This window comes from Somniosus microcephalus, chromosome 31 (assembly GCF_052327205.1).
Source record: "Somniosus microcephalus isolate GS21.2 chromosome 31, FLI_Smic_1.0, whole genome shotgun sequence".
NCBI classification, from domain to species: domain Eukaryota; kingdom Metazoa; phylum Chordata; class Chondrichthyes; order Squaliformes; family Somniosidae; genus Somniosus; species Somniosus microcephalus.
Genome location: NC_141017.1, coordinates 20,019,139 through 20,043,502, shown reverse-complemented (window position 1 = coordinate 20,043,502; position 24,364 = coordinate 20,019,139). Strand labels below are relative to the sequence as shown.

At 49.6% G+C, this 24,364-nt stretch overlaps 1 protein-coding gene across 2 annotated transcripts in view; it reads right to left on the bottom strand.

The window, feature by feature from the left end:
* LOC147097609 (adhesion G protein-coupled receptor E3-like) overlaps nt 1-24,364 on the bottom strand; it is a 146,179-nt gene that overhangs the window by 5,794 nt on the left and 116,021 nt on the right. For both annotated transcript variants that reach the window (XM_085971580.1, XM_085971581.1), the window contains 5 exons: nt 23,785-23,988; nt 17,455-17,675; nt 8,726-8,792; nt 6,182-6,273; nt 5,909-6,077 (listed from right to left, as the gene is read on the bottom strand). In XM_085971580.1, coding sequence (XP_085827706.1) covers nt 5,909-6,077; nt 6,182-6,273; nt 8,726-8,792; nt 17,455-17,675; nt 23,785-23,988 — 753 coding nt within the window. The remainder of the gene's footprint in view (nt 1-5,908; nt 6,078-6,181; nt 6,274-8,725; nt 8,793-17,454; nt 17,676-23,784; nt 23,989-24,364) is intronic.

Genomic DNA, 24,364 nt, shown 5'->3' with positions numbered 1-24,364 from the left:
GTTAGAGGAGGGGCGGGAGTGAGGGGCCAGGACAGGCCCAGTGTTAGAGGAGGGATGGGAGTGAGGGGCGAGGACAGGCCCAGTGTTAGAGGAGGGGCGGGAGTGAGGGGTGAGGACAGGCCCAGTGATAGAGGAGGGGCGGGAGTGAGGGGTGAGGACAGGCCCAGTGTTAGAGGAGGGGCGGGAGTGAGGGGCGAGGACAGGCCCGGTGTTAGAGGAGGGGCGGGAGTGAGGGGCGAGGACAGGCCCAGTGTTAGAGGAGGGGCGGGAGTGAGGGGTGAGGACAGGCCCGGTGTTAGAGGAGGGGCGGGAGTGAGGGGCGAGGACAGGCCCAGTGTTAGAGGAGGGGCGGGAGTGAGGGGCCAGGACAGGCCCAGTGTTAGAGGAGGGGCGGGAGTGAGGGGCGAGGACAGGCCCAGTGATAGAGGAGGGGCGGGAGTGAGGGGTGAGGACAGGCCCAGTGTTAGAGGAGGGATGGGAGTGAGGGGCGAGGACAGGCCCAGTGTTAGAGGAGGGGCGGGAGTGAGGGGCGAGGACAGGCCCAGTGTTAGAGGAGGGGCGGGAGTGAGGGGCGAGGACAGGCCCAGTGTTAGAGGAGGGGCGGGAGTGAGGGGCGAGGACAGGCCCAGTGTTAGAGGAGGGGCGGGAGTGAGGGGCGAGGACAGGCCCAGTGTTAGAGGAGGGGCGGGAGTGAGGGGCGAGGACAGGCCCAGTGTTAGAGGAGGGGCGGGAGTGAGGGGCGAGGACAGGCCCAGTGATAGAGGAGGGGCGGGAGTGAGGGGCGAGGACAGGCCCAGTGTTAGAGGAGGGGCGGGAGTGAGGGGCGAGGACAGGCCCAGTGTTAGAGGAGGGGCGGGAGTGAGGGGCCAGGACAGGCCTAGTGTTAGAGGAGGGGCGGGAGTGAGGGGCGAGGACAGGCCCAGTGTTAGAGGAGGGGCGGGAGTGAGGGGTGAGGACAGGCCTAGTGTTAGAGGAGGGGCGGGAGTGAGGGGCCAGGACAGGCCTAGTGTTAGAGGAGGGGCGGGAGTGAGGGGCGAGGACAGGCCCAGTGTTAGAGGAGGGATGGGAGTGAGGGGCGAGGACAGGCCCAGTGTTAGAGGAGGGATGGGAGTGAGGGGCCAGGACAGGCCCGGTGTTAGAGGAGGGATGGGAGTGAGGGGTGAGGACAGGCCCAGTGTTAGAGGAGGGGCGGGAGTGAGGGGCGAGGACAGGCCCAGTGTTAGAGGAGGGGCGGGAGTGAGGGGCGAGGACAGGCCCGGTGTTAGAGGAGGGATGGGAGTGAGGGGCCAGGACAGGCCTAGTGTTAGAGGAGGGGCGGGAGTGAGGGGCCAGGACAGGCCTAGTGTTAGAGGAGGGGCGGGAGTGAGGGGCGAGGACAGGCCTAGTGTTAGAGGAGGGATGGGAGTGAGGGGCGAGGACAGGCCCAGTGTTAGAGGAGGGGCGGGAGTGAGGGGAGAGGACGGGCCCAGTGTTAGAGGAGGGATGGGAGTGAGGGGCCAGGACAGGCCCAGTGTTAGAGGAGGGGCGGGAGTGAGGGGCCAGGACAGGCCCAGTGTTAGAGGAGGGATGGGAGTGAGGGGTGAGGACAGGCCTAGTGTTAGAGGAGGGGCGGGAGTGAGGGGCGAGGACAGGCCCAGTGTTAGAGGAGGGGCGGGAGTGAGGGGCCAGGACAGGCCCAGTGTTAGAGGAGGGATGGAGTGAGGGGTGAGGACAGGCCCAGTGTTAGAGGAGGGGCGGGAGTGAGGGGTGAGGACAGGCCCAGTGTTAGATGAGGGGTGGGAGTGAGGGGCGAGGACAGGCCCAGTGTTAGAGGAGGGATGGAGTGAGGGGCGAGGACAGGCCCAGTGTTAGAGGAGGGGCGGGAGTGAGGGGTGAGGACAGGCCCAGTGTTAGAGGAGGGGCGGGAGTGAGGGGCGAGGACAGGCCCAGTGTTAGAGGAGGGGCGGGAGTGAGGGGCGAGGACAGGCCCAGTGTTAGAGGAGGGGCGGGAGTGAGGGGCGAGGACAGGCCCGGTGTTAGAGGAGGGGCGGGAGTGAGGGGCGAGGACAGGCCCGGTGTTAGAGGAGGGGCGGGAGTGAGGGGCGAGGACAGGCCCAGTGTTAGATGAGGGGTGGGAGTGAGGGGTGAGGACAGGCCCAGTGTTAGAGGAGGGGCGGGAGTGAGGGGTGAGGACAGGCCCAGTGTTAGATGAGGGGTGGGAGTGAGGGGCGAGGACAGGCCCGGTGTTAGAGGAGGGATGGAGTGAGGGGCGAGGACAGGCCCAGTGTTAGAGGAGGGGCGGGAGTGAGGGGCGAGGACAGGCCCGGTGTTAGATGAGGGGTGGGAGTGAGGGGTGAGGACAGGCCCAGTGTTAGAGGAGGGGCGGGAGTGAGGGGTGAGGACAGGCCCAGTGTTAGATGAGGGGCAGGAGTGAGGGGCGAGGACAGGCCCGGTGTTAGAGGAGGGATGGAGTGAGGGGCGAGGACAGGCCCAGTGTTAGAGGAGGGGCGGGAGTGAGGGGCGAGGACAGGCCCGGTGTTAGAGGAGGGGTGGGAGTGAGGGGCGAGGACAGGCCCAGTGTTAGATGAGGGGTGGGAGTGAGGGGCGAGGACAGGCCCAGTGTTAGAGGAGGGGCGGGAGTGAGGGGTGAGGACAGGCCCAGTGTTAGAGGAGGGGCGGGAGTGAGGGGCGAGGACAGGCCTAGTGTTAGAGGAGGGGCGTGAGTGAGGGGTGAGGACAGGCCCAGTGTTAGAGGAGGGGCGGGAGTGAGGGGTGAGGACAGGCCCGGTGTTAGAGGAGGGGCGGGAGTGAGGGGCGAGGACAGGCCCAGTGTTAGAGGAGGGGCGGGAGTGAGGGGTGAGGACAGGCCCAGTGTTAGAGGAGGGGCGGGAGTGAGGGGTGAGGACAGGCCCAGCGTTAGAGGAGGGGCGGGAGTGAGGGGTGAGGACAGGCCCAGTGTTAGAGGAGGGGCGGGAGTGAGGGGCGAGGACAGGCCCAGTGTTAGATGAGGGGTGGGAGTGAGGGGTGAGGATAGGCCCAGCGTTAGAGGAGGGGCGGGAGTGAGGGGCGAGGACAGACCTAGTGTTAGAGGAGGAATGGAGTGAGGGGCGAGGACAGGCCCAGAGTTAGAGGAGGGGCGGGAGTGAGGGGCGAGGACAGGCCCAGTGTTAGAGGAGGGGCGGGAGTGAGGGGCGAGGACAGGCCCAGTGTTAGATGAGGGGTGGGAGTGAGGGGTGAGGACAGGCCCAGTGATAGAGGAGGGGCGGGAGTGAGGGGCGAGGACAGGCCCAGAGTTAGAGGAGGGGCGGGAGTGAGGGGCGAGGACAGGCCCAGTGTTAGAGCAGGGGCGGGAGTGAGGGGTGAGGACAGGCCCAGTGATAGAGGAGGGGCGGGAGTGAGGGAACCTGGAGAGGAAGGGGTAATGCGATTCTGGGACAGAGTGGGTAAGGGTGCGAGCTATAGATGAGATGATTGGGTGTATTGTGAAGGGAGGGTGTGGGAAGGCCACCTGGAAGGGCATTGGACAAGTCAACCAAGGCCAAATGGTAGAGATGGGGAGCAACTCGAAAATGTTGCAGAAATTGATTAAAGTGACTGTGGTAATAAAATAGATATGGGGGTGAAAGCAAATTCCAGATAGTAAGGGTGTGGGGTATATCAGAGAGTGTTACAGTGAGGGGTGTGGGGTATATCAGAGAGTGTTACAGTGAGGGGTGTGGGGTATATCAGAGAGTGTTACAGTGAGGGGTGTGGGGTATATCAGAGAGTGTTACAGTGAGGGGTGTGGGGTATATCAGAGAGTGTTACAGTGAGGGGTGTGGGGTATATCAGAGAGTGTTACAGTGAGGGGTGTGGGGTATATCAGAGAGTGTTACAGTGAGGGGTGTGGGGTATATCAGAGAGTGTTACAGTGAGGGGTGTGGGGTATATCAGAGAGTGTTACAGTGAGGGGTGTGGGGTATATCAGACAGTGTTACAGTGAGGGGTGTGGGGTACATCAGAGAGTGTGACAGTGAGGGGTGTGGGGTATATCAGAGAGTGTTACAGTGAGGGGTGTGGGGTATATCAGAGAGTGTTACAGTGAGGGGTGTGGGGTGTATCAGAGAGTGTTACAGTGAGGGGTGTGGGGTATATCAGAGAGTGTGACAGTGAGGGGTGTGGGGTATATCAGAGAGTGTTACAGTGAGGGGTGTGGGGTATATCAGCGAGTGTTTCAGTGAGGGGTGTGGGGTATATCAGAGAGTGTGACAGTGAGAGGTGTGGGGTATATCATAGAGTGTTACAGTGAGGGGTGTGGGGTATATCAGCGAGGAGTGTGGGGTATATCAGAGAGTGTGACAGTGAGGGGTGTGGGGTATATCAGAGAGTGTTACAGTGAGGGGTGTGGGGTATATCAGAGAGTGTTACAGTGAGGGGTGTGGGGTATATCAGAGAGTGTTACAGTGAGTGGTGTGGGGTATATCAGAGAGTGTTACAGTGAGGGGTGTGGGGTATATCAGGGAGTGTTACAGTGAGTGGTGTGGGGTATATCAGAGAGTGTTACAGTGAGGGGTGTGGGGTATATCAGAGTGTGTTACAGTGAGGGGTGTGGGGTATATCAGAGAGTGTTACAGTGAGGGGTGTGGGGTATATCAGAGTGTGTTACAGTGAGGGGTGTGGGGTATATCAGAGAGTGTTACAGTGAGGGGTGTGGGGTATATCAGAGAGTGTTACAGTGAGGGGTGTGGGGTATATCAGAGAGTGTTACAGTGAGGGGTGTGGGGTATATCAGAGTGTTACAGTGAGGAGTGTGGGGTATATCAGAGAATGTTACAGTGAGGGGTGTGGGGTATATCAGAGAGTGTTACAGTGAGGGGTGTGGGGTATATCAGAGTGTGTTACAGTGAGGGGTGTGGGGTATATCAGAGAGTGTTACAGTGAGGGGTGTGGGGTATATCAGAGAGTGTTACAGTGAGGGGTGTGGGGTATATCAGAGAGTGTTACAGTGAGGGGTGTGGGGTATATCAGAGAGTGTTACAGTGAGGGGTGTGGGGTATATCAGAGAGTGTTACAGTGAGGGGTGTGGGGTATATCAGAGTGTTTCAGTGAGGGGTGTGGGGTATATCAGAGTGTTACAGTGAGGGGTGTGGGGTATATCAGAGAGAGTTATAGTGAGGGGTGTGGGGTATATCAGAGAGTGTTACAGTGAGGGGTGTGGGGTATATCAGAGAGTGTTACAGTGAGGGGTGTGGGGTATATCAGAGTGTTACAGTGAGGGGTGTGGGGTATATCAGAGTGTTACAGTGAGGGGTGTGGGGTATATCAGAGAGTGTTACAGTGAGGGGTGTGGGGTATATCAGAGAGTGTTACAGTGAGGGGTGTGGGGTATATCAGAGAGTGTTACAGTGAGGAGTGTGGGGTATATCAGAGAGTGTTACAGTGAGGGGTGTGGGGTATATCAGAGAGTGTTACAGTGAGGGGTGTGGGGTATATCAGAGAGTGTCACAGTGAGGGGTGTGGGGTATATCAGAGAGTGTTACAGTGAGGGGTGTGGGGTATATCAGAGAGTGTTACAGTGAGGAGTGTGGGGTATATCAGAGAGTGTTACAGTGAGGGGTGTGGGGTATATCAGAGAGTGTTACAGTGAGGGGTGTGGGGTATATCAGAGAGTGTTACAGTGAGGGGTGTGGGGTATATCAGAGAGTGTTACAGTGAGGGGTGTGGGTATATCAGAGAGTGTTACAGTGAGGGGTGTGGGGTATATCAGAGAGTGTTACAGTGAGGGGTGTGGGGTATATCAGAGACTTTTACAAGGAGCTGATTTGTACCTGACTGATGGAGACGGGTTGATTCCATCTGATGGTTCAGTATGAGCGAAGGACAGCACCGGGCTTTGCACTGACTGGCGTTGATCAGCATGAGCAACACTCTTAACGTCACTGACTCCTACCTGTTTGTTCAGGAGGCAGTGGAGGATAAAGATGAATGTCCCTTGCAGGCTGTTGATGATTGTGAATATGTAGGCCATGGCGATGGTTTCTTCCTGAAAATGGAAAATCCCAAATATCCACGTGCAGCCCAGGAGAAAAAGCTGAGCGATTGCCGTAACTGTGAAGGACCTGCGAGTGGGGAAAGGGAAAGCAGAGAAGGGTCAAATCTTTGTGGATTTCATGAACAAATGCAGTGCTCCTCTCACATCAGGATAACTTGACACCACACGCACCTGACCTTCTTCAATGTCGGTTTATCCTTCTTCAGGGTGGACATCTTCTTTGCCAGCTTGACCAGAGTTATACAGTAAAAAACAGCATTGATCTGAAAACAGTGGAAAGGTTCAGTTACGGTCATAGCCAAGGAACATCTCAGTCTTGTCAGAATTCGTTTAACAATTCAAGAATTCGGTCCAGGATGGATGTCTACTTGAGCTCTCTCGGGCCAAATACAATACAGGTTGGACACAGAGCAAAGTTCCCTCCATGCCATCTCATTAAGCTCTCCTAGGCCAGATACAGCACAGAATGTATGGGAAGTGACTTTAGTTAAGATGTTTCTAGACTGTGATCTCCATTCTGCATGCTCTCATGTTTTGTCTGAACATGGGGCCTATCTCAGGCACACTGAGCTCTGCTTTTATGTGAAGATCCAGAGACAGCATTCATGTGAGATTGGCTCCCCCTCAATTACATAACTGCAACTGGCTCCCGTCTCCTCACGGCCCAATTTTCATGGATGTACATTTTAATTTTGCACAAAGGCATTGAAAACAGGAGTAACCGTGCTCACTACTCAATAACTTCCTTTCTTCCTCCAAGTCTACCCTGCTATTTTTTGCTGGGATGGAGTCAACATAGAAACAGGAGGAAGCCATTTAGCCTCTCGAGACTGTTCTACCATTCAATGAGATCATGGATGATCTGCGACCTAACTCCATGTACAGGAATTTTTTTTTATCCGGCACCGACGGGACCGACGTGGTGCCGGTTCATCAAAAATTCCGGATAACTGAAAGCTATAGTAAAAGATACGGAGAGATGAGAGCTCCGTATAAAGCAACAAACCCTGTTGCTTAGCAACAGGTTCAGAACAATGGCCACAAGTTCCAAGCGTCTCTGTAGCTTAGCAACAGCTGCAGCCATACCCTTGCACAGCAACAGATCGAGGAAGGCAAGTACAATATGAAGTAAAACTTACCTGAACCTACTCCTGAATTTTGCCAGTTAACCGAGATTTCCGGTTATTTAGGTGCCAGCAATTCGAAAGTTTCCTGCCCGCCTTTGCCCCATATCCCTTAATACCTTTGGTTTACAGAAAATCTATCAATCTCAGATTTAAATTTAACAATTGATCCAGCATCAGCTGCCATTTGCGGAAGGGAGTTCCAAACTTCTACCACCCTTTGCTTGTAGAAGTGGTTCCTGACGTCACTCCTGAAGTGGGGTGGTTAGGGTGGAGGGAAAGACAGCTGTTCTTTGTAGCGGGCAGCAGGTCAGGGGTGAAGTGGAGATGCGAGGATGGAAGAATGTTCTGAGTAGCCTTTGGGGGAAGCAATGGACTTCAATGGCTTGTAGAAACACTTCTACAAGCAAAGGTAGAAGTTTGGAACGATAGCAAAATACTGCAGGTGCTGGAAATCCAAAATAACAACAGAAAATGATGGAAAAACTCAGCAGGCCAGGCAACATCCGTGGAGAGAAAATAGAGTCAACGTTTCGGGTCAAAACCCTTTGTCAAGGCTGGAAAAGCACAGGAAATGAAATAGATTAAAAGGCCAGTTTGGGGGCTGGGAGAGAACAAGAGAGAAGTGAAGAGACATTAAGAGGTATTCAAAACCAGACGAGATGGTGACAGGACTAGTGGAGACAAAAGACGGCTCTAGATTAGGTGTGAAATGCGCTGGCAGAATGGGAGACAGCTGCCATGTGGGGGAGAGAAAAAAAAAGGGGTGGGGGGGAAAGGCCAAAACAAAGGTGTGGATAAAAAATAAGTAAAAATGTAATGGGGGCCGAGGTTATGATCTGAAATTGTTGAACTCGATATTGAGTCTGGAAGGTTGTAAAGTGCCCAATTGGAAGATGAGGTGCTGTTCCTCGAGTTTACACTGAGCTTCCGTGGAACAATGCAAGAGCCCGAGTACAGTGAGGACTGAGTGGGAATGGGGCGGTGAATTAAAATGACAGGCGACTGGAAGCTCGGGGTCATCCTTACGGACTGAACGGAGGTGTTCCGCAAAGCGGTCACCCAATCTGCTTTTGTTGGAAAAGAAGTTTGGAACATGTGGTGTGGGACTCGAATCATATGTAGTGGGCAGTGAGATTCCCCCTAAGGTGCGTGGCCGCATGGCGAGGTCCCGTGCAGGGGATCGGGCAGGAAAGTGGAGTTGAGGTCGAAGATCAGCCATGATCTTATTGAATGGCAGAGCGGGCTCGAGGGGCCGTGTGGCCGACTCCTGCTTCTAATTCTTATGTTCTTAAGCCGCTCACCAGCTGTTGCCTCGGGAAGAGATACGGCGCATGGGCGCAGCAATTTTAAAGGACCCACACAGGGAAAAAAAAAATTAGAGGGAACTTTGATAGGGGGGTGCAGGTTCCCACATTTTCAGGTTTCCTGACCGTAACTCCTCGCGCCCCCTCGACCTCGCCCCGAGATCACACCTCGGTAATTATATGTAAGTAACTCGTTACTTCAGCATTTCTCCGCAATAGTTGCCCTGGACCAGCTCCATTCACAAGAGGTGGGCTTTACACGGATCGCTCTGCGTCATTCTCACCATTATAATGGCGCACACCGGCCCCAGGAAGCTCCACAGGAAATGCTTTTCCAGAGACAGCCAGCAACTGCAAGAGGAAGGAGAGAGGTTATTAGCAGGCTCTTATATCGAGAGCCAGAGCTGATCACGTCTAAGGGTGGGATGAGAGGGCTGTCCCTCTGAGGAGCGATTGAGTAGATTGGGCCTAAACACTCTGGAGTTTAGAAGAATGAGGGGCGACCTCATTGAAACAGAAGATTCTTAGAGGGTATTGACAGGGTAGACGCTGAGAGGCTGTTTCCCCTGGCTGGAGAGTCTAGAACCAGGGGTCACAGTCTCAGAATAAGGGGTCGGCCATTTAGGACTGAGATGAGGAGAAATTTCTTAACTCAGAGGGTGGTGAATCTTTGCAATTCTCTACCCCAGAGGGCTCAGTCGTTGAGTATATTCAAGACTGTGATCGATAGATTTTTGGATATTAAGCAAACCAAGGGATATAGAGATAGGGCAGGAAAGTGGAGATGAGGTAGAAGATCAGGCACAATCTTACATTGAATGATGGAGCAGGCTCGAGGGGCTGAATAGCCTACTCCTGCTCCTATTTCTTAAGTTCTTATGTTCTTACAGTTCTCAACTAATCTCTGCCTAAAAATGTGGTAGCAATGGGTTAAGTGACCACACCTGGACTCTGTGGCCTCGATATTTACCGAGGCACGATCTTGGAGTGGGGGCGGGGGTCGAGAAGTTATGGTCAGGAAACCCGGAAGTGCAGGAACCTTCCCCCCCTGCATATGACTCAAGTCCCAAACCACATGGTTGACTTTTGATGGCCATTGAAGTGGCCCAGGAATCCACTCTGTTCCAACACAGTTATCCACCACCACCTTACATAGAATGTACAGCACAGAAGCAGGCCATTCGGCCCAACAGGTCTGTGCCGGTGTTTATGCTCCACACGAGCCTCCTCCCACCCTGCTTCGTCTCACATCCTTCTATTCCTTTCTCCCCCATGCGCTTATCCAGCTTCCCCTTAAATGCATCGATGCTCTTCGCCTCGACTTCACCTTGCGGCAGCGAGTTCCCCATTCTAACCAGTCTCTGGGTGAAGAAGATTCTCCTGAGTACCCTGTCGGATTTATAGGGCAACTCATGACGGGCAATAATTTTGGTATCACCCACATCCTGTTAAACAAATTTAAAAAATAACTCAGAAGTGTCTGGTGGAAGAGGTGAGCAGCAGGACCGGAAGTGGGGGCAGGATTAGGTCAGAGTACTTTCCATTGCTGTCGTGAGGCAGATGCAGATTCTTATCAAGAACAGGAAAGCTTAATCAATATGTAGCGGCCGAGACCTATAAATATGCAGCAGTGAGTGATTCAGCAAAGTAATGTGTTAATTGGCAATAAAACCTAAATTATCCTCTAATTTTACTTTAACGTCTCTATTTTAACTCAGGGTGGGAGGGAAACCCACTCGGGCACCTGGGCTTGAGGCTGGGCCTATTTTAACTCCTGGGCCTGATTTACGTTTCTCTGCACTTTCTAACTCTACCTTTCTTTCCTCCTTTAAGACGCACCTTAAAACCAACCTCTTTTCATAAGAACATAAGAATTAGGAGCAGGAGTAGACCAGACAGCCCCTCGCGCCTGTTCCGCCATTCAATAAGATCATGGCTGATCTTCGACCCCGGGTACGGTAGTGTAGTGGTTATGTTACTGGACAAGTAATCTGGCATCATGAGTTCAAACCCCCCCAGGTGCTAGCTGGGGAATTTAAATTCAGTTAATCAAATAAATCTGGAATAAAAAGCTAGTATCAGTAATGGTAGTCATGAAACTATCAGATTGTTGTAAAAGCCCATCTGGTTCACTGATGTCCTTTAGGGGAAGGAAATCTGCTGTCCTTACCCGGTCTGGCCTATATGTGACTCCAGACCCACAGCAATGTGGTTGACTCTTAACTGCCATCTGAAATGGCCCAGCAAGTTACTCAGTTGTCAAGGCGGCGGCTCACCACCACCTTCTCGAGGGCAATTAGGGATGGGCAACAAATGCCAGCCTTGCCAGCGACACCCACATCCCGTGAATGAATTTTTAAAAAAAACTCCACTTTCCCCCCGCCGATCCCCATATCTCTCGATTCCGGCAGGTTTTTGCGATGCGGGCATCCCGGACCCGGGAGTTAAAATTGCACCGCGGCGCCAATGACATCATCAGGCCGCGACTTTCCCACTTTAATTAGGCCCCTTGCTGCCTAGGACGGGCATCCTCCAGACTGCCAGTTAAAATGGAGTGGGGGAAAAACACGGCGGTACCCCTCGTCATTTTAACCGCCCATCAGCCCCATTCAGGTTAAAATTGGAGCTTTAGATTAATGCTCATTTTAGTGGTCTATATTTTACATCTGTTTCTTTAAATAATTTTAAACAGATTGCCCTAATTTACACTCTCTATCTTCCCTCCATTTCCCATTAAAATTAGCTTTCATTTGGACGTTCTGCTTCCCAAATATTACGTATTATGGGATGATCTATGTTTTTAACACTCCTGATGAGAAACATAGAAACATAGAAACATAGAAGATAGGAGCAGGAGTAGGCCATTCGGCCCTTCGAGCCTGCTCCGCCATTCAATGAGATCATGGCTGATCATCCAAATTCAGTACCCTGTCCCTGCTTTCTCCCCATATCCCTTGATCCCTTTAGCCTCAAGAAATATATCCAACTCTTTCTTGAATATATTTAATGAATTGGCCTCCACCGCCCTCTGTGGTAGGGAATTCCACAGGTTCACCACTCTCTGGGTGAAGAAATTCCTCCTCATTTCAGTCCTAAATGGCCTACCCCTTATCCTTAGACTATGACCCCTGCTTCTGGACTCCCCAACCATCAGAAACATCCTTCCTGCATCCAGTCTGTCTAGTCCTGTTAGAATTTTATAGGTTTTGATGAGATCCCCTCTCAATCTTCTAAACTCCAGCGAGTATAAGCCCAATCGACACAATCTCTCCTCATACGTCATTCCTGCCATCCCAGGTATCAGCCTGGTGAATCTTCGCTGCACTCCCTCCATGGCAAGCTTTGAGTACTAATAGGATGTCAGCCATGGCTCAGTGGGTATCGCTCGCGCCTCTGAGTCAAAAGGTTGTGTGTTCAAGTCCCCACTCCATGAGACTTGTGCACAAAAATCCAAGCTGACACTCCCAGTGCAGTGCTGAGGGAGTGCTGCACTGTCGGAGGTGCCGTCTTTCAGATGAGACGTTAAACCGAGGCCCTGCCTGCCCTCACAGGTGGATGTAAAAGATCCCATGGCATTATTTGGAGGAAGAGCAGGGGGAATACTCCCTGGTGTCCTGGCCAATATTTATCCCTCAATCAACATAACAAAAACAGCTTATCTGGTCATTATCACATTGCTGTTTGTGGGAGCTTGCTGTGCGCAAATTGGCTGCCGCGTTTCCTACATTTCAACAGTGACTGCACTTCAAAGATACTTCTTCGGCTGTGAAGCGCTTTGGGACGTCCTGAGGTTGTGAAAGGCGCTGTAGATATATGGGGTACAGATTCACAAATCATTAAAAGTAAACAACGCAGGTTAACAAGCCCATAAAAAATGCAAACAAAGCACTGGGTTTCATTTCTTGATGAATAGAATTGAAAAGCAGAGAGGTTATGTATGGAATCTTGATTAGACCACACTGTGCACAGTTCGGGTCTCCATATTACCAAAAGGGATATGGAGGCACTGGAAAATGTGCAAAGAAGATGATAGTAAAACTGAGAGGATATAACTATCAGGAAAGACTGAACAGGCTGGGGCTCTCTTCTCTAGAAAAGAGACGGCTGAGGGGGTGAGCTGTTAGAGGTCTTCAAAATTATGAAGGGGTTCGATAAGGTAGAGAAGATGTTTCCATTTGTGGGGGAGTCCAAAACTAGGGGTCATAAATATAATATAGTCACTAATAAATCTAATAAGAAATTCAGGAGAAACTTCTTTACCCAGAGAGTGTTGAGAATGTGGAACTTGCTACCACAGGGAATAGTTGAGGTGAATAGCACAGATACATTTATGGGGAATCATCAAAGACGCGAGCCACCCCAGCCACAACCTCTTCGCCCTGCTCCCGTCCGGTAAGAGATACCGAAGCATACGGTCTCGTACCAGCAGGTTTCGAAACAGCTTCTACCCCCAGGCCATAAGACTCATGAACGAATAATTTATTATTGTTTATTACTGTTCTTTTATTTATTATTACTGTATTTCTATTAGTATTTTTATCATTGCTATGCCATATTTATTCCAATGTTGGGAGGACTTGTAAAAATCAACATTTCATTGTGCAGTACACACGTTTGCTGCCTATATGACAAATAAAATTGAATTGAATTGGAAGCTAGATGGGTACATGAGGGAGAAAGGAATGGAGAGTTATGCTGATAGGGTTCGATGAAGTAGGGTGGGAGGAGATTTGGGTGGTCCATAAAGACCAGCATGGACCTATTTATAACAGATGGAAAAAATCAGAAGGCCGGTGAATCGAGCACATGGCTGATTGGAGATGATTGTTCCCTGAGTGGGGTGCATTTTCCTGAATGTGACTCGAGATCGCTGCGGTTGGATGAACTATCTCGTCCAAGGCACCAGGGCCGCATTGCGCCTATTGAGATAGCTTGCCTGTGGCACGGGAAGAGTTAACCCCCCCCCCCCCCGCCAATGGGCTGCCTTAGATTGCGGTACACTTCACTTACAGCATGTCACATAGGAAATGATACATGCAAAATGAAGTGCAGAGGCCTGTCACGCGGGGAAAGAGAGATCTAGGTCAGTCCCATCTGCTGTGTGGTTTCTACAAACCGAATGTCAAGATGCTGGTGTCGGCAATTTCGCTGAAACCTTGCGGCAGCCCCGAGTGCGAGTCTCTGTTGCATGTACCCGAAGCCCAGCTCTCAGTTTTACCTCTTGCTGATGTGGCATAATCTTGCCATCTGTGCTGCTCAACTCTGCAATTCTTTCCCCGCACCATATTTCTCCCCCCCCACCCCCGCCACATAGACTCAAGATGTGAAAGCATATGTAAAGAGTTGGGGAAATCAAAGGACTTGAAGTGGCGAGTGAGAGGAGCAGCACCTAGCCCGTGCTTAAAAACAATTGGGAGGGCTCTTCATGCACTCCCCCAACCATGTTAGAGTTTGTGCTAATGTCAAAAATATTAAGGTTCAATTTATCTATACCCCATAGAATCTTTAATAACTCAATAAAATCTCCCCAGAACCGTCCTTCATGGACCTTAATAGAACAATGAACATTCTACCCACAACTACACCTCTTGTGTTTGATAATTCCATCCGTAGCCCTTCTTCATCCATAGACATCCTTGGCCATATCATTTCTTTTGACCCTAACTAAATGGGATGAAAATCCGATGGGTTCTACATCAAACAGGCAATTCATCTGGCAGCCTTTCGCTTAGGCAGCAATGCTGAAAATTACCCCTTGGTAATTAACCCCCGCCCCCCACCATTGCCCAGGTGTAACTTATTGCGCCAAAATTAAATGCATGTTTTTTCTTGAACAATTAATATGAGCTTCACCAAGCAACTTTTATTCTTTATGAAGACATGACGCTCCTTTTATGTGGTCCAGTTCTGGTGCTTGTTCCAGTCCTGTTATTGTGGCCTAGTTCCAGTGCCCACACTGGTGAAGTCTGTGCTGTTATTGTGGCCTAGTTCCAGTGCCCACACTGGTGAAGCCTGTACTGTTATTGTGGCCTAGTTCCAGTGCCCACACTGGTGAAGTCTGTACTGTTATTGTGGCCTAGTTCCAGTGCCCACACTGGTGAAGCCTGTACTGTTATTGTGGCCTAGTTCCAGTGCCCACACTGGTGAAGTCTGTGCAGTTATTGTGGTCTAGTTCCAGTGCCCACACTGGTGAAGTCTGTACTGTTATTGTGATCTAGTTCCAGTGCCCACACTGGTGAAGCCTGTACTGTTATTGTGGTCTAGTTCCAGTGCCCACACTGGTGAAGCCTGTACTGTTATTGTGATCTAGTTACAGGACCCACACTGGTGAAGCCTGTACTGTTATTGTGGCCTAGTTCCAGTGCCCACACTGGTGAAGCCTGTACTGTTATTGTGGTCTAGTTCCAGTGCCCACACTGGTGAAGCCTGTACTGTTATTGTGGTCTAGTTCCAGTGCCCACACTGGTGAAGCCTGTACTGTTATTGTGATCTAGTTACAGGACCCACACTGGTGAAGCCTGTACTGTTATTGTGGCCTAGTTCCAGTGCCCACACTGGTGAAGCCTGTACTGTTATTGTGGTCTAGTTCCAGTGCCCACACTGGTGAAGCCTGTACTGTTATTGTGGCCTAGTTCCAGTGCCCACACTGGTGAAGCCTGTACTGTTATTGTGGTCTAGTTCCAGTGCCCACACTGGTGAAGCCTGTACTGTTATTGTGATCTAGTTACAGGACCCACACTGGTGAAGCCTGTACTGTTATTGTGGCCTAGTTCCAGTGCCCACACTGGTGAAGCCTGTACTGTTATTGTGATCTAGTTCCAGTGCCCACACTGGTGAAGCCTGTACTGTTATTGTGGCCTAGTTCCAGTGCCCACACTGGTGAAGCCTGTACTGTTATTGTGGCCTAGTTCCAGTGCCCACACTGGTGAAGCCTGTACTGTTATTGTGGCCTAGTTCCAGTGCCCACACTGGTGAAGCCTGTACTGTTATTGTGGCCTAGTTCCAGTGCCCACACTGGTGAAGCCTGTACTGTTATTGTGGCCTAGTTCCAGTGCCCACACTGGTGAAGCCTGTACTGTTATTGTGGCCTAGTTCCAGTGCCCACACTGGTGAAGCCTGTACTGTTATTGTGATCTAGTTACAGGACCCACACTGGTGAAGCCTGTACTGTTATTGTGGCCTAGTTCCAGTGCCCACACTGGTGAAGCCTGTACTGTTATTGTGATCTAGTTCCAGTGCCCACACTGGTGAAGCCTGTACTGTTATTGTGGCCTAGTTCCAGTGCCCACACTGGTGAAGCCTGTACTGTTATTGTGGCCTAGTTCCAGTGCCCACACTGGTGAAGCCTGTACTGTTATTGTGGTCTAGTTCCAGTGCCCACACTGGTGAAAGAGTTGTGAGGTGAATGAAGACGGCATCACAAATGAGTACAGAAAAGTTGCGTTTGACAAGGACTTGATAAGTTCGAATAAAAATGAGCTGCGATGGATTCTCACAGCTCAAGAAGGGGAGATTCTGAACGACAAATTGACAGTTCCTGGAAGCTAACCAGGAAACAAGGCTTAGAAAATGTTGGCATTGTCAAAATTAAATGAATTCGACCAGTTCTGGGAACAACATTAAAAAGAAAGAGTGACTTTGATTTTTAAACGCCTGACAAAATCTAATTGTTCACTCAGCCTAGATTCTGTGCTCATGTCCAAGCCCCACTCCAAGGCTTGAGCGCATAATCGAGGTGGACACTTTTCGGTGACACTACTGAGGGAGTGCTGCACTGTCAGAGGTGCTGTCAGTTGGATGAAATTCATACTGAGGTCCCATCTGCCTGTCCAGATGCATATGAAGGATCCCATGGCGCTATACGAAGAGCGGGGGAGTGTCCCGGCCAACATTTATTCCTCAACCAACGTCGGCCATAACTGGTAATTTACCTCAGTGCTGTTTTTGGGAGCTTGCTGTGCATACCTATTGGCTGTCGTGTCTGCCTACATTACATCAGTGACTACACTTCAAAAGTACTTCATTGGCTGTGAAGTGCTTTGGGACGTCCTGAGGACACGAAAGATGCTATAGAAATGCAATTTCTTTCTTGTAAAACATTTCCATGCATTTTCCTTTAAACACTCAGTCAGAATGTGGCTAGGATTTGCCATCACATCAATTTCTTAGATCCGGATTTCTCCTCGCACTGCTAAGTGCGTTGTGATCACGCAACGGGCGCCCCATAAATTTGTTCCTGATCGTTCTCCAGTGACTCTTGTTGGGAAGTGCCCCATGTGTGAACATCAGTTGAGGACGCCATCAGTCTCGGGGTGAGAACCCCTCCCCTAGATTGCTGACACTAATGAGGAACAGCCAATCGAATAAACTGCTGGAGGGCTGCTGGTAGCTATAAAGAAAGACTTGCATTTATACAGCGCCTTTCACAACGTCCCAACGCGCTTTACAGTCAATGCAGTACTTTGGAAGGGTAGTCACTGTTGTAATGTAGGAAACGCAGCAGCCAATTTGCACACAGCAAGGACCCACGAACAGCAATGTGATAATGACCAGATAATCTGTTTTTATGATGTTGATTGAGGGATAAATATTGGCCAGGACACCAATGTCTTCTTCAAAATAGTGCCATGGGATCTTCTACGTCCACCTTGAGAGAGCAGACATGGCCTTGGTTTAACATCTCATCCGAACGACGGCACCTCCAACAGTGCAGCACTCCTTCAGTACTGCACTGGGAGTATCAGCCTAGATTTTTGTGCTCAAGTCTCCTACGTTGGAACTTGAACCCACAACCTTCTGACTCAGAGGCGAGAGAGAGAGTGCTGCCCACTGAGCCACGGCTGACACCTATGAAGGTAGCGCCTTAAAAGAGGGGCGGAAATTAGAATAGAAAGTGTAATCTGCGGTGGGATGCCAACCAACGTATTCATCACATGGGACAAGTAATGTGACCACTTTTGCTTAACCCTTAATTCTCAGGAATCTATTTAAAACCCAGGACTGTGGTACCTACTGTTTGTTTGTTCCGTAGCCCTTCCAATTCACAGTGGCTGATATTCCAACAACCAGGAGAGGAAGCCCATAGCCAACTGGGAACATGTGCCGCTTTCTAAAGCACCCTGCGTTGAAAACTTTCACCACCATGAGGTAGAGCTGTATCCCCTCCAGACACATCCAGGCAAACACAGTCAGGAAGAAGTAATGCAGGAACCCGGCGATGATGGCACAGGCAACCTGCAAAAGAACAATGCCGTCAGTAATCAAATGCTGCCTTCTGCTCTGTGTATGTTTTTTAACATACGGGGTTACGGGGATAGGGCTTGGGTGGGATGGCTGTCGGTGTAGGGACCGGGTGCTAGGGTTTGGATGATCAGCCATGATCTCGTTGAATGGTGGAGCAGGCTCGAAGGGCCGAATGGCCTACTCCTGCTCCTATCTTCTATGTTTCTATGTTTAATTCATGGGATGTGGGCATCACTGGCAAGGTCGTCATTTATTGCCCATCCCTAGTTGCCCTTGAGAAAGCGGCGGTGAGACACCTTCTTGGCAACTGAATGGCTTGCTAGGCCATTTCAGAGTCAACCACATTGCTCTAGGCCCGGGGTCACATACCGGCCAGACCGGGTAAGGGCAGTAGATTTCCTTCCCTAAAAGGACATGAGTGAGCCAAATGGGTTTTTACAACAATCCAGTCGATACATGGTCACCATTACAGATACTCGATTTTTATCCCTGATTTATATTGGCCCAGAAATTCGGGTCCCAACGCGTGAGTGCGCACGGGGTACTCACGCGTAGGCCCAACGAAAGTGCCGGTTTCGTGCATGCACGGCGCATGCGTGGTAAACCGGCACTTCCGTTCCCCTGAAAGAAGGGGTTCAGAAGTCGAACGCGTGCGCCGGAGAGGCAGCGCGTGCGCATTGAACTTACATTTTTTTTGCAGCTTTCTCCGGGAGGGTAAATCTCCCGCAGTTACATTTTTAAAAAGCAGGCGCAAGGCCTGCTTTTAACAAGGTAAGTGGTGAATTAATTAAAATTAAAACATTTTTTCCACAGGTTTATTATTTTTAAATACTTTAAAGAAAGGTAAGTTTATTTTTAGCCCCGTTAGAAAATGTAATTTAAAAAAAAAAATTAAATTATTGTTTAAAATAGTTATTTCATGTAATTTATAGTTTATTTTAAAAATGTGATTTTTTAAAAAATTTATTTGAGGTTTTAGTTATGTTTTGGGGCTTATAGTATTTATAGGTTTGACAGCTCTTCCTGTCAAACTTATGAATGAAGCATTCCCTGCTACCATTGGCTCTCCATGGCCCACGTGATCCCAGGGGACGCTTCGAACTAACTGCGCCCCTGGGATACGCAAGCCCTGCACGCCGGCAGTTGGAGGAGGCCCAGGATCGGAATCCCACGGGGGCCCACAGCTCAATGGCTGGCGCGCTAGGTAAGTGCAGGTCAGAGGCTTGCACCCGCGGAAAGCCCCCGACCTGAATTTCTGGGCCATTAACTGAATTTAAATCCCCCCAGCTGCTGTGGTGGGATTTGAACTCTTGTAGTACAGAAGATCATTAGCCTTGGTCTAGTACATTACCACTATGCTACCTGATGTAAGAAAACTACTAGGCACTTGGTCTAAGCGTTAAACAAAGCTTTAATCAACTGTTTTACAAATTGGAGGTCTAGTTGTGTCCTTCACTAGTTCCTGTTAAGAATGTCCTGCGCAAGCTGGGCCCGTGCTCGAGTATTCATACTCTCCCTGGACAGCGCCACCCGTAGGCCGCTCAGTATTATTTCACGTCTTTCTTTCATGAATGACTGATTCATGTCACTACCGTTCACACCAGTAGGAGAGGGAAATCTTCCAGTGAGGAGTGATGAGGTCTTCCATCCCTGTGTCAGGGATGGGTTTGAGTTAGGATGAGTACAGTGTGGAGCTCCACAACTTTACCCCATAAAAGTACCTCAGCCCCAACCTCAGAAGACCTTATTCCACTAGCTCGGAGCGTCATCATCTCTCCTACTTTATTCATAGGAACATAGGAGGAGGCCATTCAGCCCCTTGACCCTGTTGCGTCATTTAATTAGCTCATGGCTGATCTGTATCTCGGACCTCTAAATCTCTCCGCTCAGTCACAGCGCCTGACTTCCCGTCATTCAGAAAATACTCTGATCGATTTTCTTTTAGGTCCAAATTGGATGACTTCACACTTTCCCACTTTAAAATCCAGCTGCCACAGTTTTGCCCATTCACTCAATCCATCAATGTCCCTTTGCAACTTTCTGCTCCCATCTACACCATTTACCGTGCCACCTAACTTAGATATACGGCAAACTTGGATATACGGCTCTCTATTCCTTCATCCAAATCATTTATAAATACAGTGAAAAGCTGCTGCCCCAGTACAGAGCCCTGGGGGACACCACTCGTCACATCTGGCCAACTTGAGCACACATCCATTATCCCTACTCTCTGTCTCCTACCTCCTCACCAATTCCCTATCCAGCCAATAGGTTGCCTCCAATTCCATGTGCTCTCATTTTTATTAACAGCCTCTTACGTGGAACCTTGTCGAATGCCTTCTGGAAGTCCATATAAATAATATCCATAGGCACTCCCTTATCTGCCACGTTTGTTACCTCCTCAAAAATACTTCAATTAAGTTTGTTAGACATGACCTACCCTTTACAAATCCATCCTGACTCTCTCTGATCAGCTCACATTTGTCCAATATCAGTCACTCCGCCCCTAATAACAGATTCTAGTAACACCCCCACACCTGATGTTAGACCAATCCTCTACTGTGAAGGCCGATACAAAGTAACTATTCAGTAAGTCTGCCATTTCCTGGTTTCCAATTACAGTATCACCTGCGTCTGTCATTAAGGGGCCCACATTACCCTGAGCCACCCTCTTAATATATTTGTAGAAACCTTTAGTGTTGGCCTTCTTATTCCTCACAAGCTTTATCCTTTTTTGCGACTCTTACCACTTCCTTTGCTGTTCTTTATATCTCTCCCAGTCCGATGGATCTCTACTCTTCTTTGTCTTTGTATAAGCCCTTACTTTTAGTTTTTGTACTGTCTCTCACTTCCCTTGTTGACCAAGGTTGTTTAATTACCCACCTAGAGCTTTGGCTCTTTCGGGGTATGTACAGGTCTTGTAGTCTACCAAATACTTTTTTGAATACTGACATGAATCAGTCATTCATGAAAGAAAGACTTATGAAATAATACTGAGCAGCCTACGGGTGGCGCTGTCCAGGGAGAGTATAAATACTCGGGCACAGGCCCAGCTTGCGCAGGACATTCTTAACAGGAACTAGTGAAGTACACAACTAGACCTCCATGTTGTAAAACAGTTGATTAAAGCTTTGTTTAACGCTTAGACCAAGTGCCTAGTAGTTTTCTTACATCAAACACCATCCGTAGTTTTATCCGCTAATCGTTCCGCTAATTGTGGTCAATTCCTGCCTCATCCCTCCAAAGTCAGCCTTGCCTAAGTTTAAGACCTTGCTTCATGCCCCGCCCTTCTCCCTCTCAAACCTAATATCGAATTCTCCTTATTGTGGTCACTGTTCGCTAGGTGTTCCCTTATTGTTAGATTATTAACTAACTCAGGCTCATTACTCACCACTAAATCTAGTATGGCCTGCTCTTTTGTTGGTTCAAGAACATATTGGGCCGTATTTTGCAACCCCCACGGGTGCGTACGAGGTGCGCACGTGCCCCTAGGGGCCGCGCAAGTGCCGTGTTCAGGCGTGCGAAGGCGCGTGCGCTGGAACCCGGCACTTGCGATCTGTCAAGAATCTTCTTGGCAGATCCTCCGCGCCCCCACTTCTTTTGTACTTTGATCAGTTATTTTGTTGTTAATTCCGATATTTGTTTCAGAACCTGAGGCATTTATAATGGGCCGGACATTCCGATCCCTACGGGTGTGTACGCGCTGTGTACCCACTCGTAGGGACATCGGAAGTGCCGGTTTCAGGCATGCACAGCGCATACGCTGGAAACCGGCATTTCCGATCTGCCAAGAAAGCTCTTGACAGATCCTCCGGCTGCCCTGGAGAAGGGCCTCTGCGGGGGGGAGAGTTCTGCTTTTTGGAGACCCTCCGCCCGCAGAAAACCCTTACAATTCTTCCGCCTGGTAAAAGCCTGCTTTTACCAGGATAAGAGTTGAAAAAAGAAGAAAAAAAAATTTCCACTGATTTATCATTTAAAAATACTTTAAAAAAAGGTAAGTTTATTTTTAGCCTGTTAAAAACTTAATTATTTTTTTCAAAAATTTAAAGTTTTGTTTAAAATAGTTAATTTATTGTACTTTCAAGTCATTTGAAAAATGTGATTTAAAAAAAAATTTATTTGAAGTTTTACTGTGTTTTGGGGGTGATCTCCATTCATAGATTTGATAGATCTTCCTGTCAAATGTACAAAGGGAGATTCCCTTCTCTGATTGGCTCCCCATGGTCCACATGATCCCAGGGACGCTGCGAACTACCTGCACCTCTGCGATACGTGGGCCCTGCGCACCGGCAGTTTGGAGAGGCCCAGCAGCGGAACTCTGCGCCTCCTGGGAGCCCTCAGGTAAGGGCGCAGATTTTCCCAGATCGCAGTCCTCCGCCAGCGATCGGAATATCTGGGCCATTACCTTTAACACTATTGATGACCTGGACTTTGCTCTCATCCCTTTTCCTAATCTTTAGGCTATTTTTATTTTTATTTCTGTCTGAGCCCCCCCCACCACCTTTATTGGTTTAAAATCCGTTCTACAGCCCTATTGGATGAGGGAACCAAATGTAATATTTCCAAGTTTGCTGATGACACGAAACCCGGTGGGATTGTGAGTTGTGAGGAGGATGCAAAGAGGCTTCAAGGCAATTTAGACAAGTTGAGTGAGTGGGCAAATTCATGGCAGATGCAGTATAACGTGGATAAATGTGAAGTTATCCACTTCGGTAGGAAAAACAGAAAGGTAGAGTATTATTTAAATGGTGCTAGATTGGGAAATGTTGATGTACAAAGGGACCTGGGTGTCCTTGTACACCAGTCACTGAAAGCAAACATGCAGGTGCAGCAAGCAGTTAGGAAGGCAAATGGTATGTTGGCCTTCATTGCAAGAGGATTTGAGTACAGGAACAAGGATGTCTTACTACAGTTATACAGGGCCTTGATGACACCACACCTGGAGTACTGTGTGCAGTTTTGGTCTCCTTACCTAAGAAAGGATATACTTGCCATAGAGGGAGTGCAGCGAAGGTTCACCAGATTGATTCCTGGAATGGAAGGACTGTCGTATGAGGAGAGATTGGGTCAACTAGGCCTGTATTCACTTTTTGTATGTGTCTTTTTTTCTCTCCCCCACAGGGCAGCTGTCTTTCATTCTGCCAGCGCAATTTACACTTCATCTAGAGCGATCCTTTGTTTCTTAACCTGTCCCATTACCATCTCCTCTCGCCTTGAATATCTCTCAATGTCTCTTAACCTCTCCTGCCTTCTATCCTATCACAGACCTTCCCTTTTGTTCTTTCATCCCCTCCCCCCTTTCCCAGCCCCTACACTTGCTTAAAAGTCTGTTCCATTTCCTGCTTTTTTCCAGTTCTGACGAAAGGTCATCGACCTGAAACGTTAACTCTGTTTCTCTCTTCACAGATGCTGCCTGACCTGCTGAGTTTCTCTAGCATTTTCTGTTTTTATTTCTGTATTCACTAGAGTTTAGAAGAATGAGAGGGGATCTCATTGAAACGTATAAAATTCTGACAGGGCTAGACAGACTGGATGCAGGGGGAGGATGTTTCCCCTGGCTGGGGGGGTCTAGAACGAGGGGTCACAGTCTCAGGATACGGGGTAGGACATTTAGGACTGAGATGAGGAGAAATTTCTTCACTCAGAGGGTGGTGAACCTGTGGAATTCTCTACCACAGAAGGCTGTGGAGGCCCAGTCACTGAATATATTTAAGAAGGAGATAGGTAGATTTCTAGACACCAAAAGCATCAAGGGGTATGGGGAGAGAGCGGGAATATGGTATTGAGATAGAGGATCAGCCATGATCATATTGAATGGCGGAGCAGGCTCGAAGGACCGAATGGCCTACTCCTGCTCCTATTTTTCTATGTTTCTATTTATCCTTTCAGCTAAGACCCTGGACCCAGCCCGATGAAGTCTGTCCCAGTTTGTGCCCGGATCACCAATAGCGCCCACAGCAGAAACTCTGAAACCCAGCCTTTGTTGGGCAGCCAATGAACAGTGATAGTGTTTGGCGTCTGGGTCCAACGCTCTGCTATTTATCCGGTGCTCACGGATGTTACAACTCAAACGGGAGAGTGATGCTGAGCAATGGCTTACCTTGTTACTGGTCTGAGAAATGCCAACGAGGAACAGGAGCTCTGCTAGGAACAGGCACAGGCACAGGTGGGTGTGGATGATGGTCCGTGTGCCTCGAATTGCCCGACACACCAAGAAGGTGATGAACGAAATGAGGAGGCACACGAGCGAGATAATTATTCCAATGTACGAAATTAAGGTGAGGATCAACAGATGCCAGGGATCCTGCAGGAGAAGAAGGAGGACCATTGTAACCACCTGATAGCCGTTGTACATTTCCACGCAGAACTCAAACAGCTTCAAACCCCTGCTCACTTCTACTTTGCTCATCCCATTTTACGTCTTGCAATCCATTATTTTGCCACGCTGACCCACACGGGACAGTTCCCAGTCCATTCCGAAATGGAGATGTCATGAATCTTACCGTTCATGAAGAAATGACTCATGAAATAACACTGGGCGGCCAGCTGATGGCGCCGTCCAAGGAGTATAAATACTCGGGTGTGGGCCCAGCTTGCCCGGGACATTTTTGTAACCAGGAACTGGTGATGTAACTAGAATCTCATGGTTGTGAAACAGTTGATTAAATTGACGTAAGAAA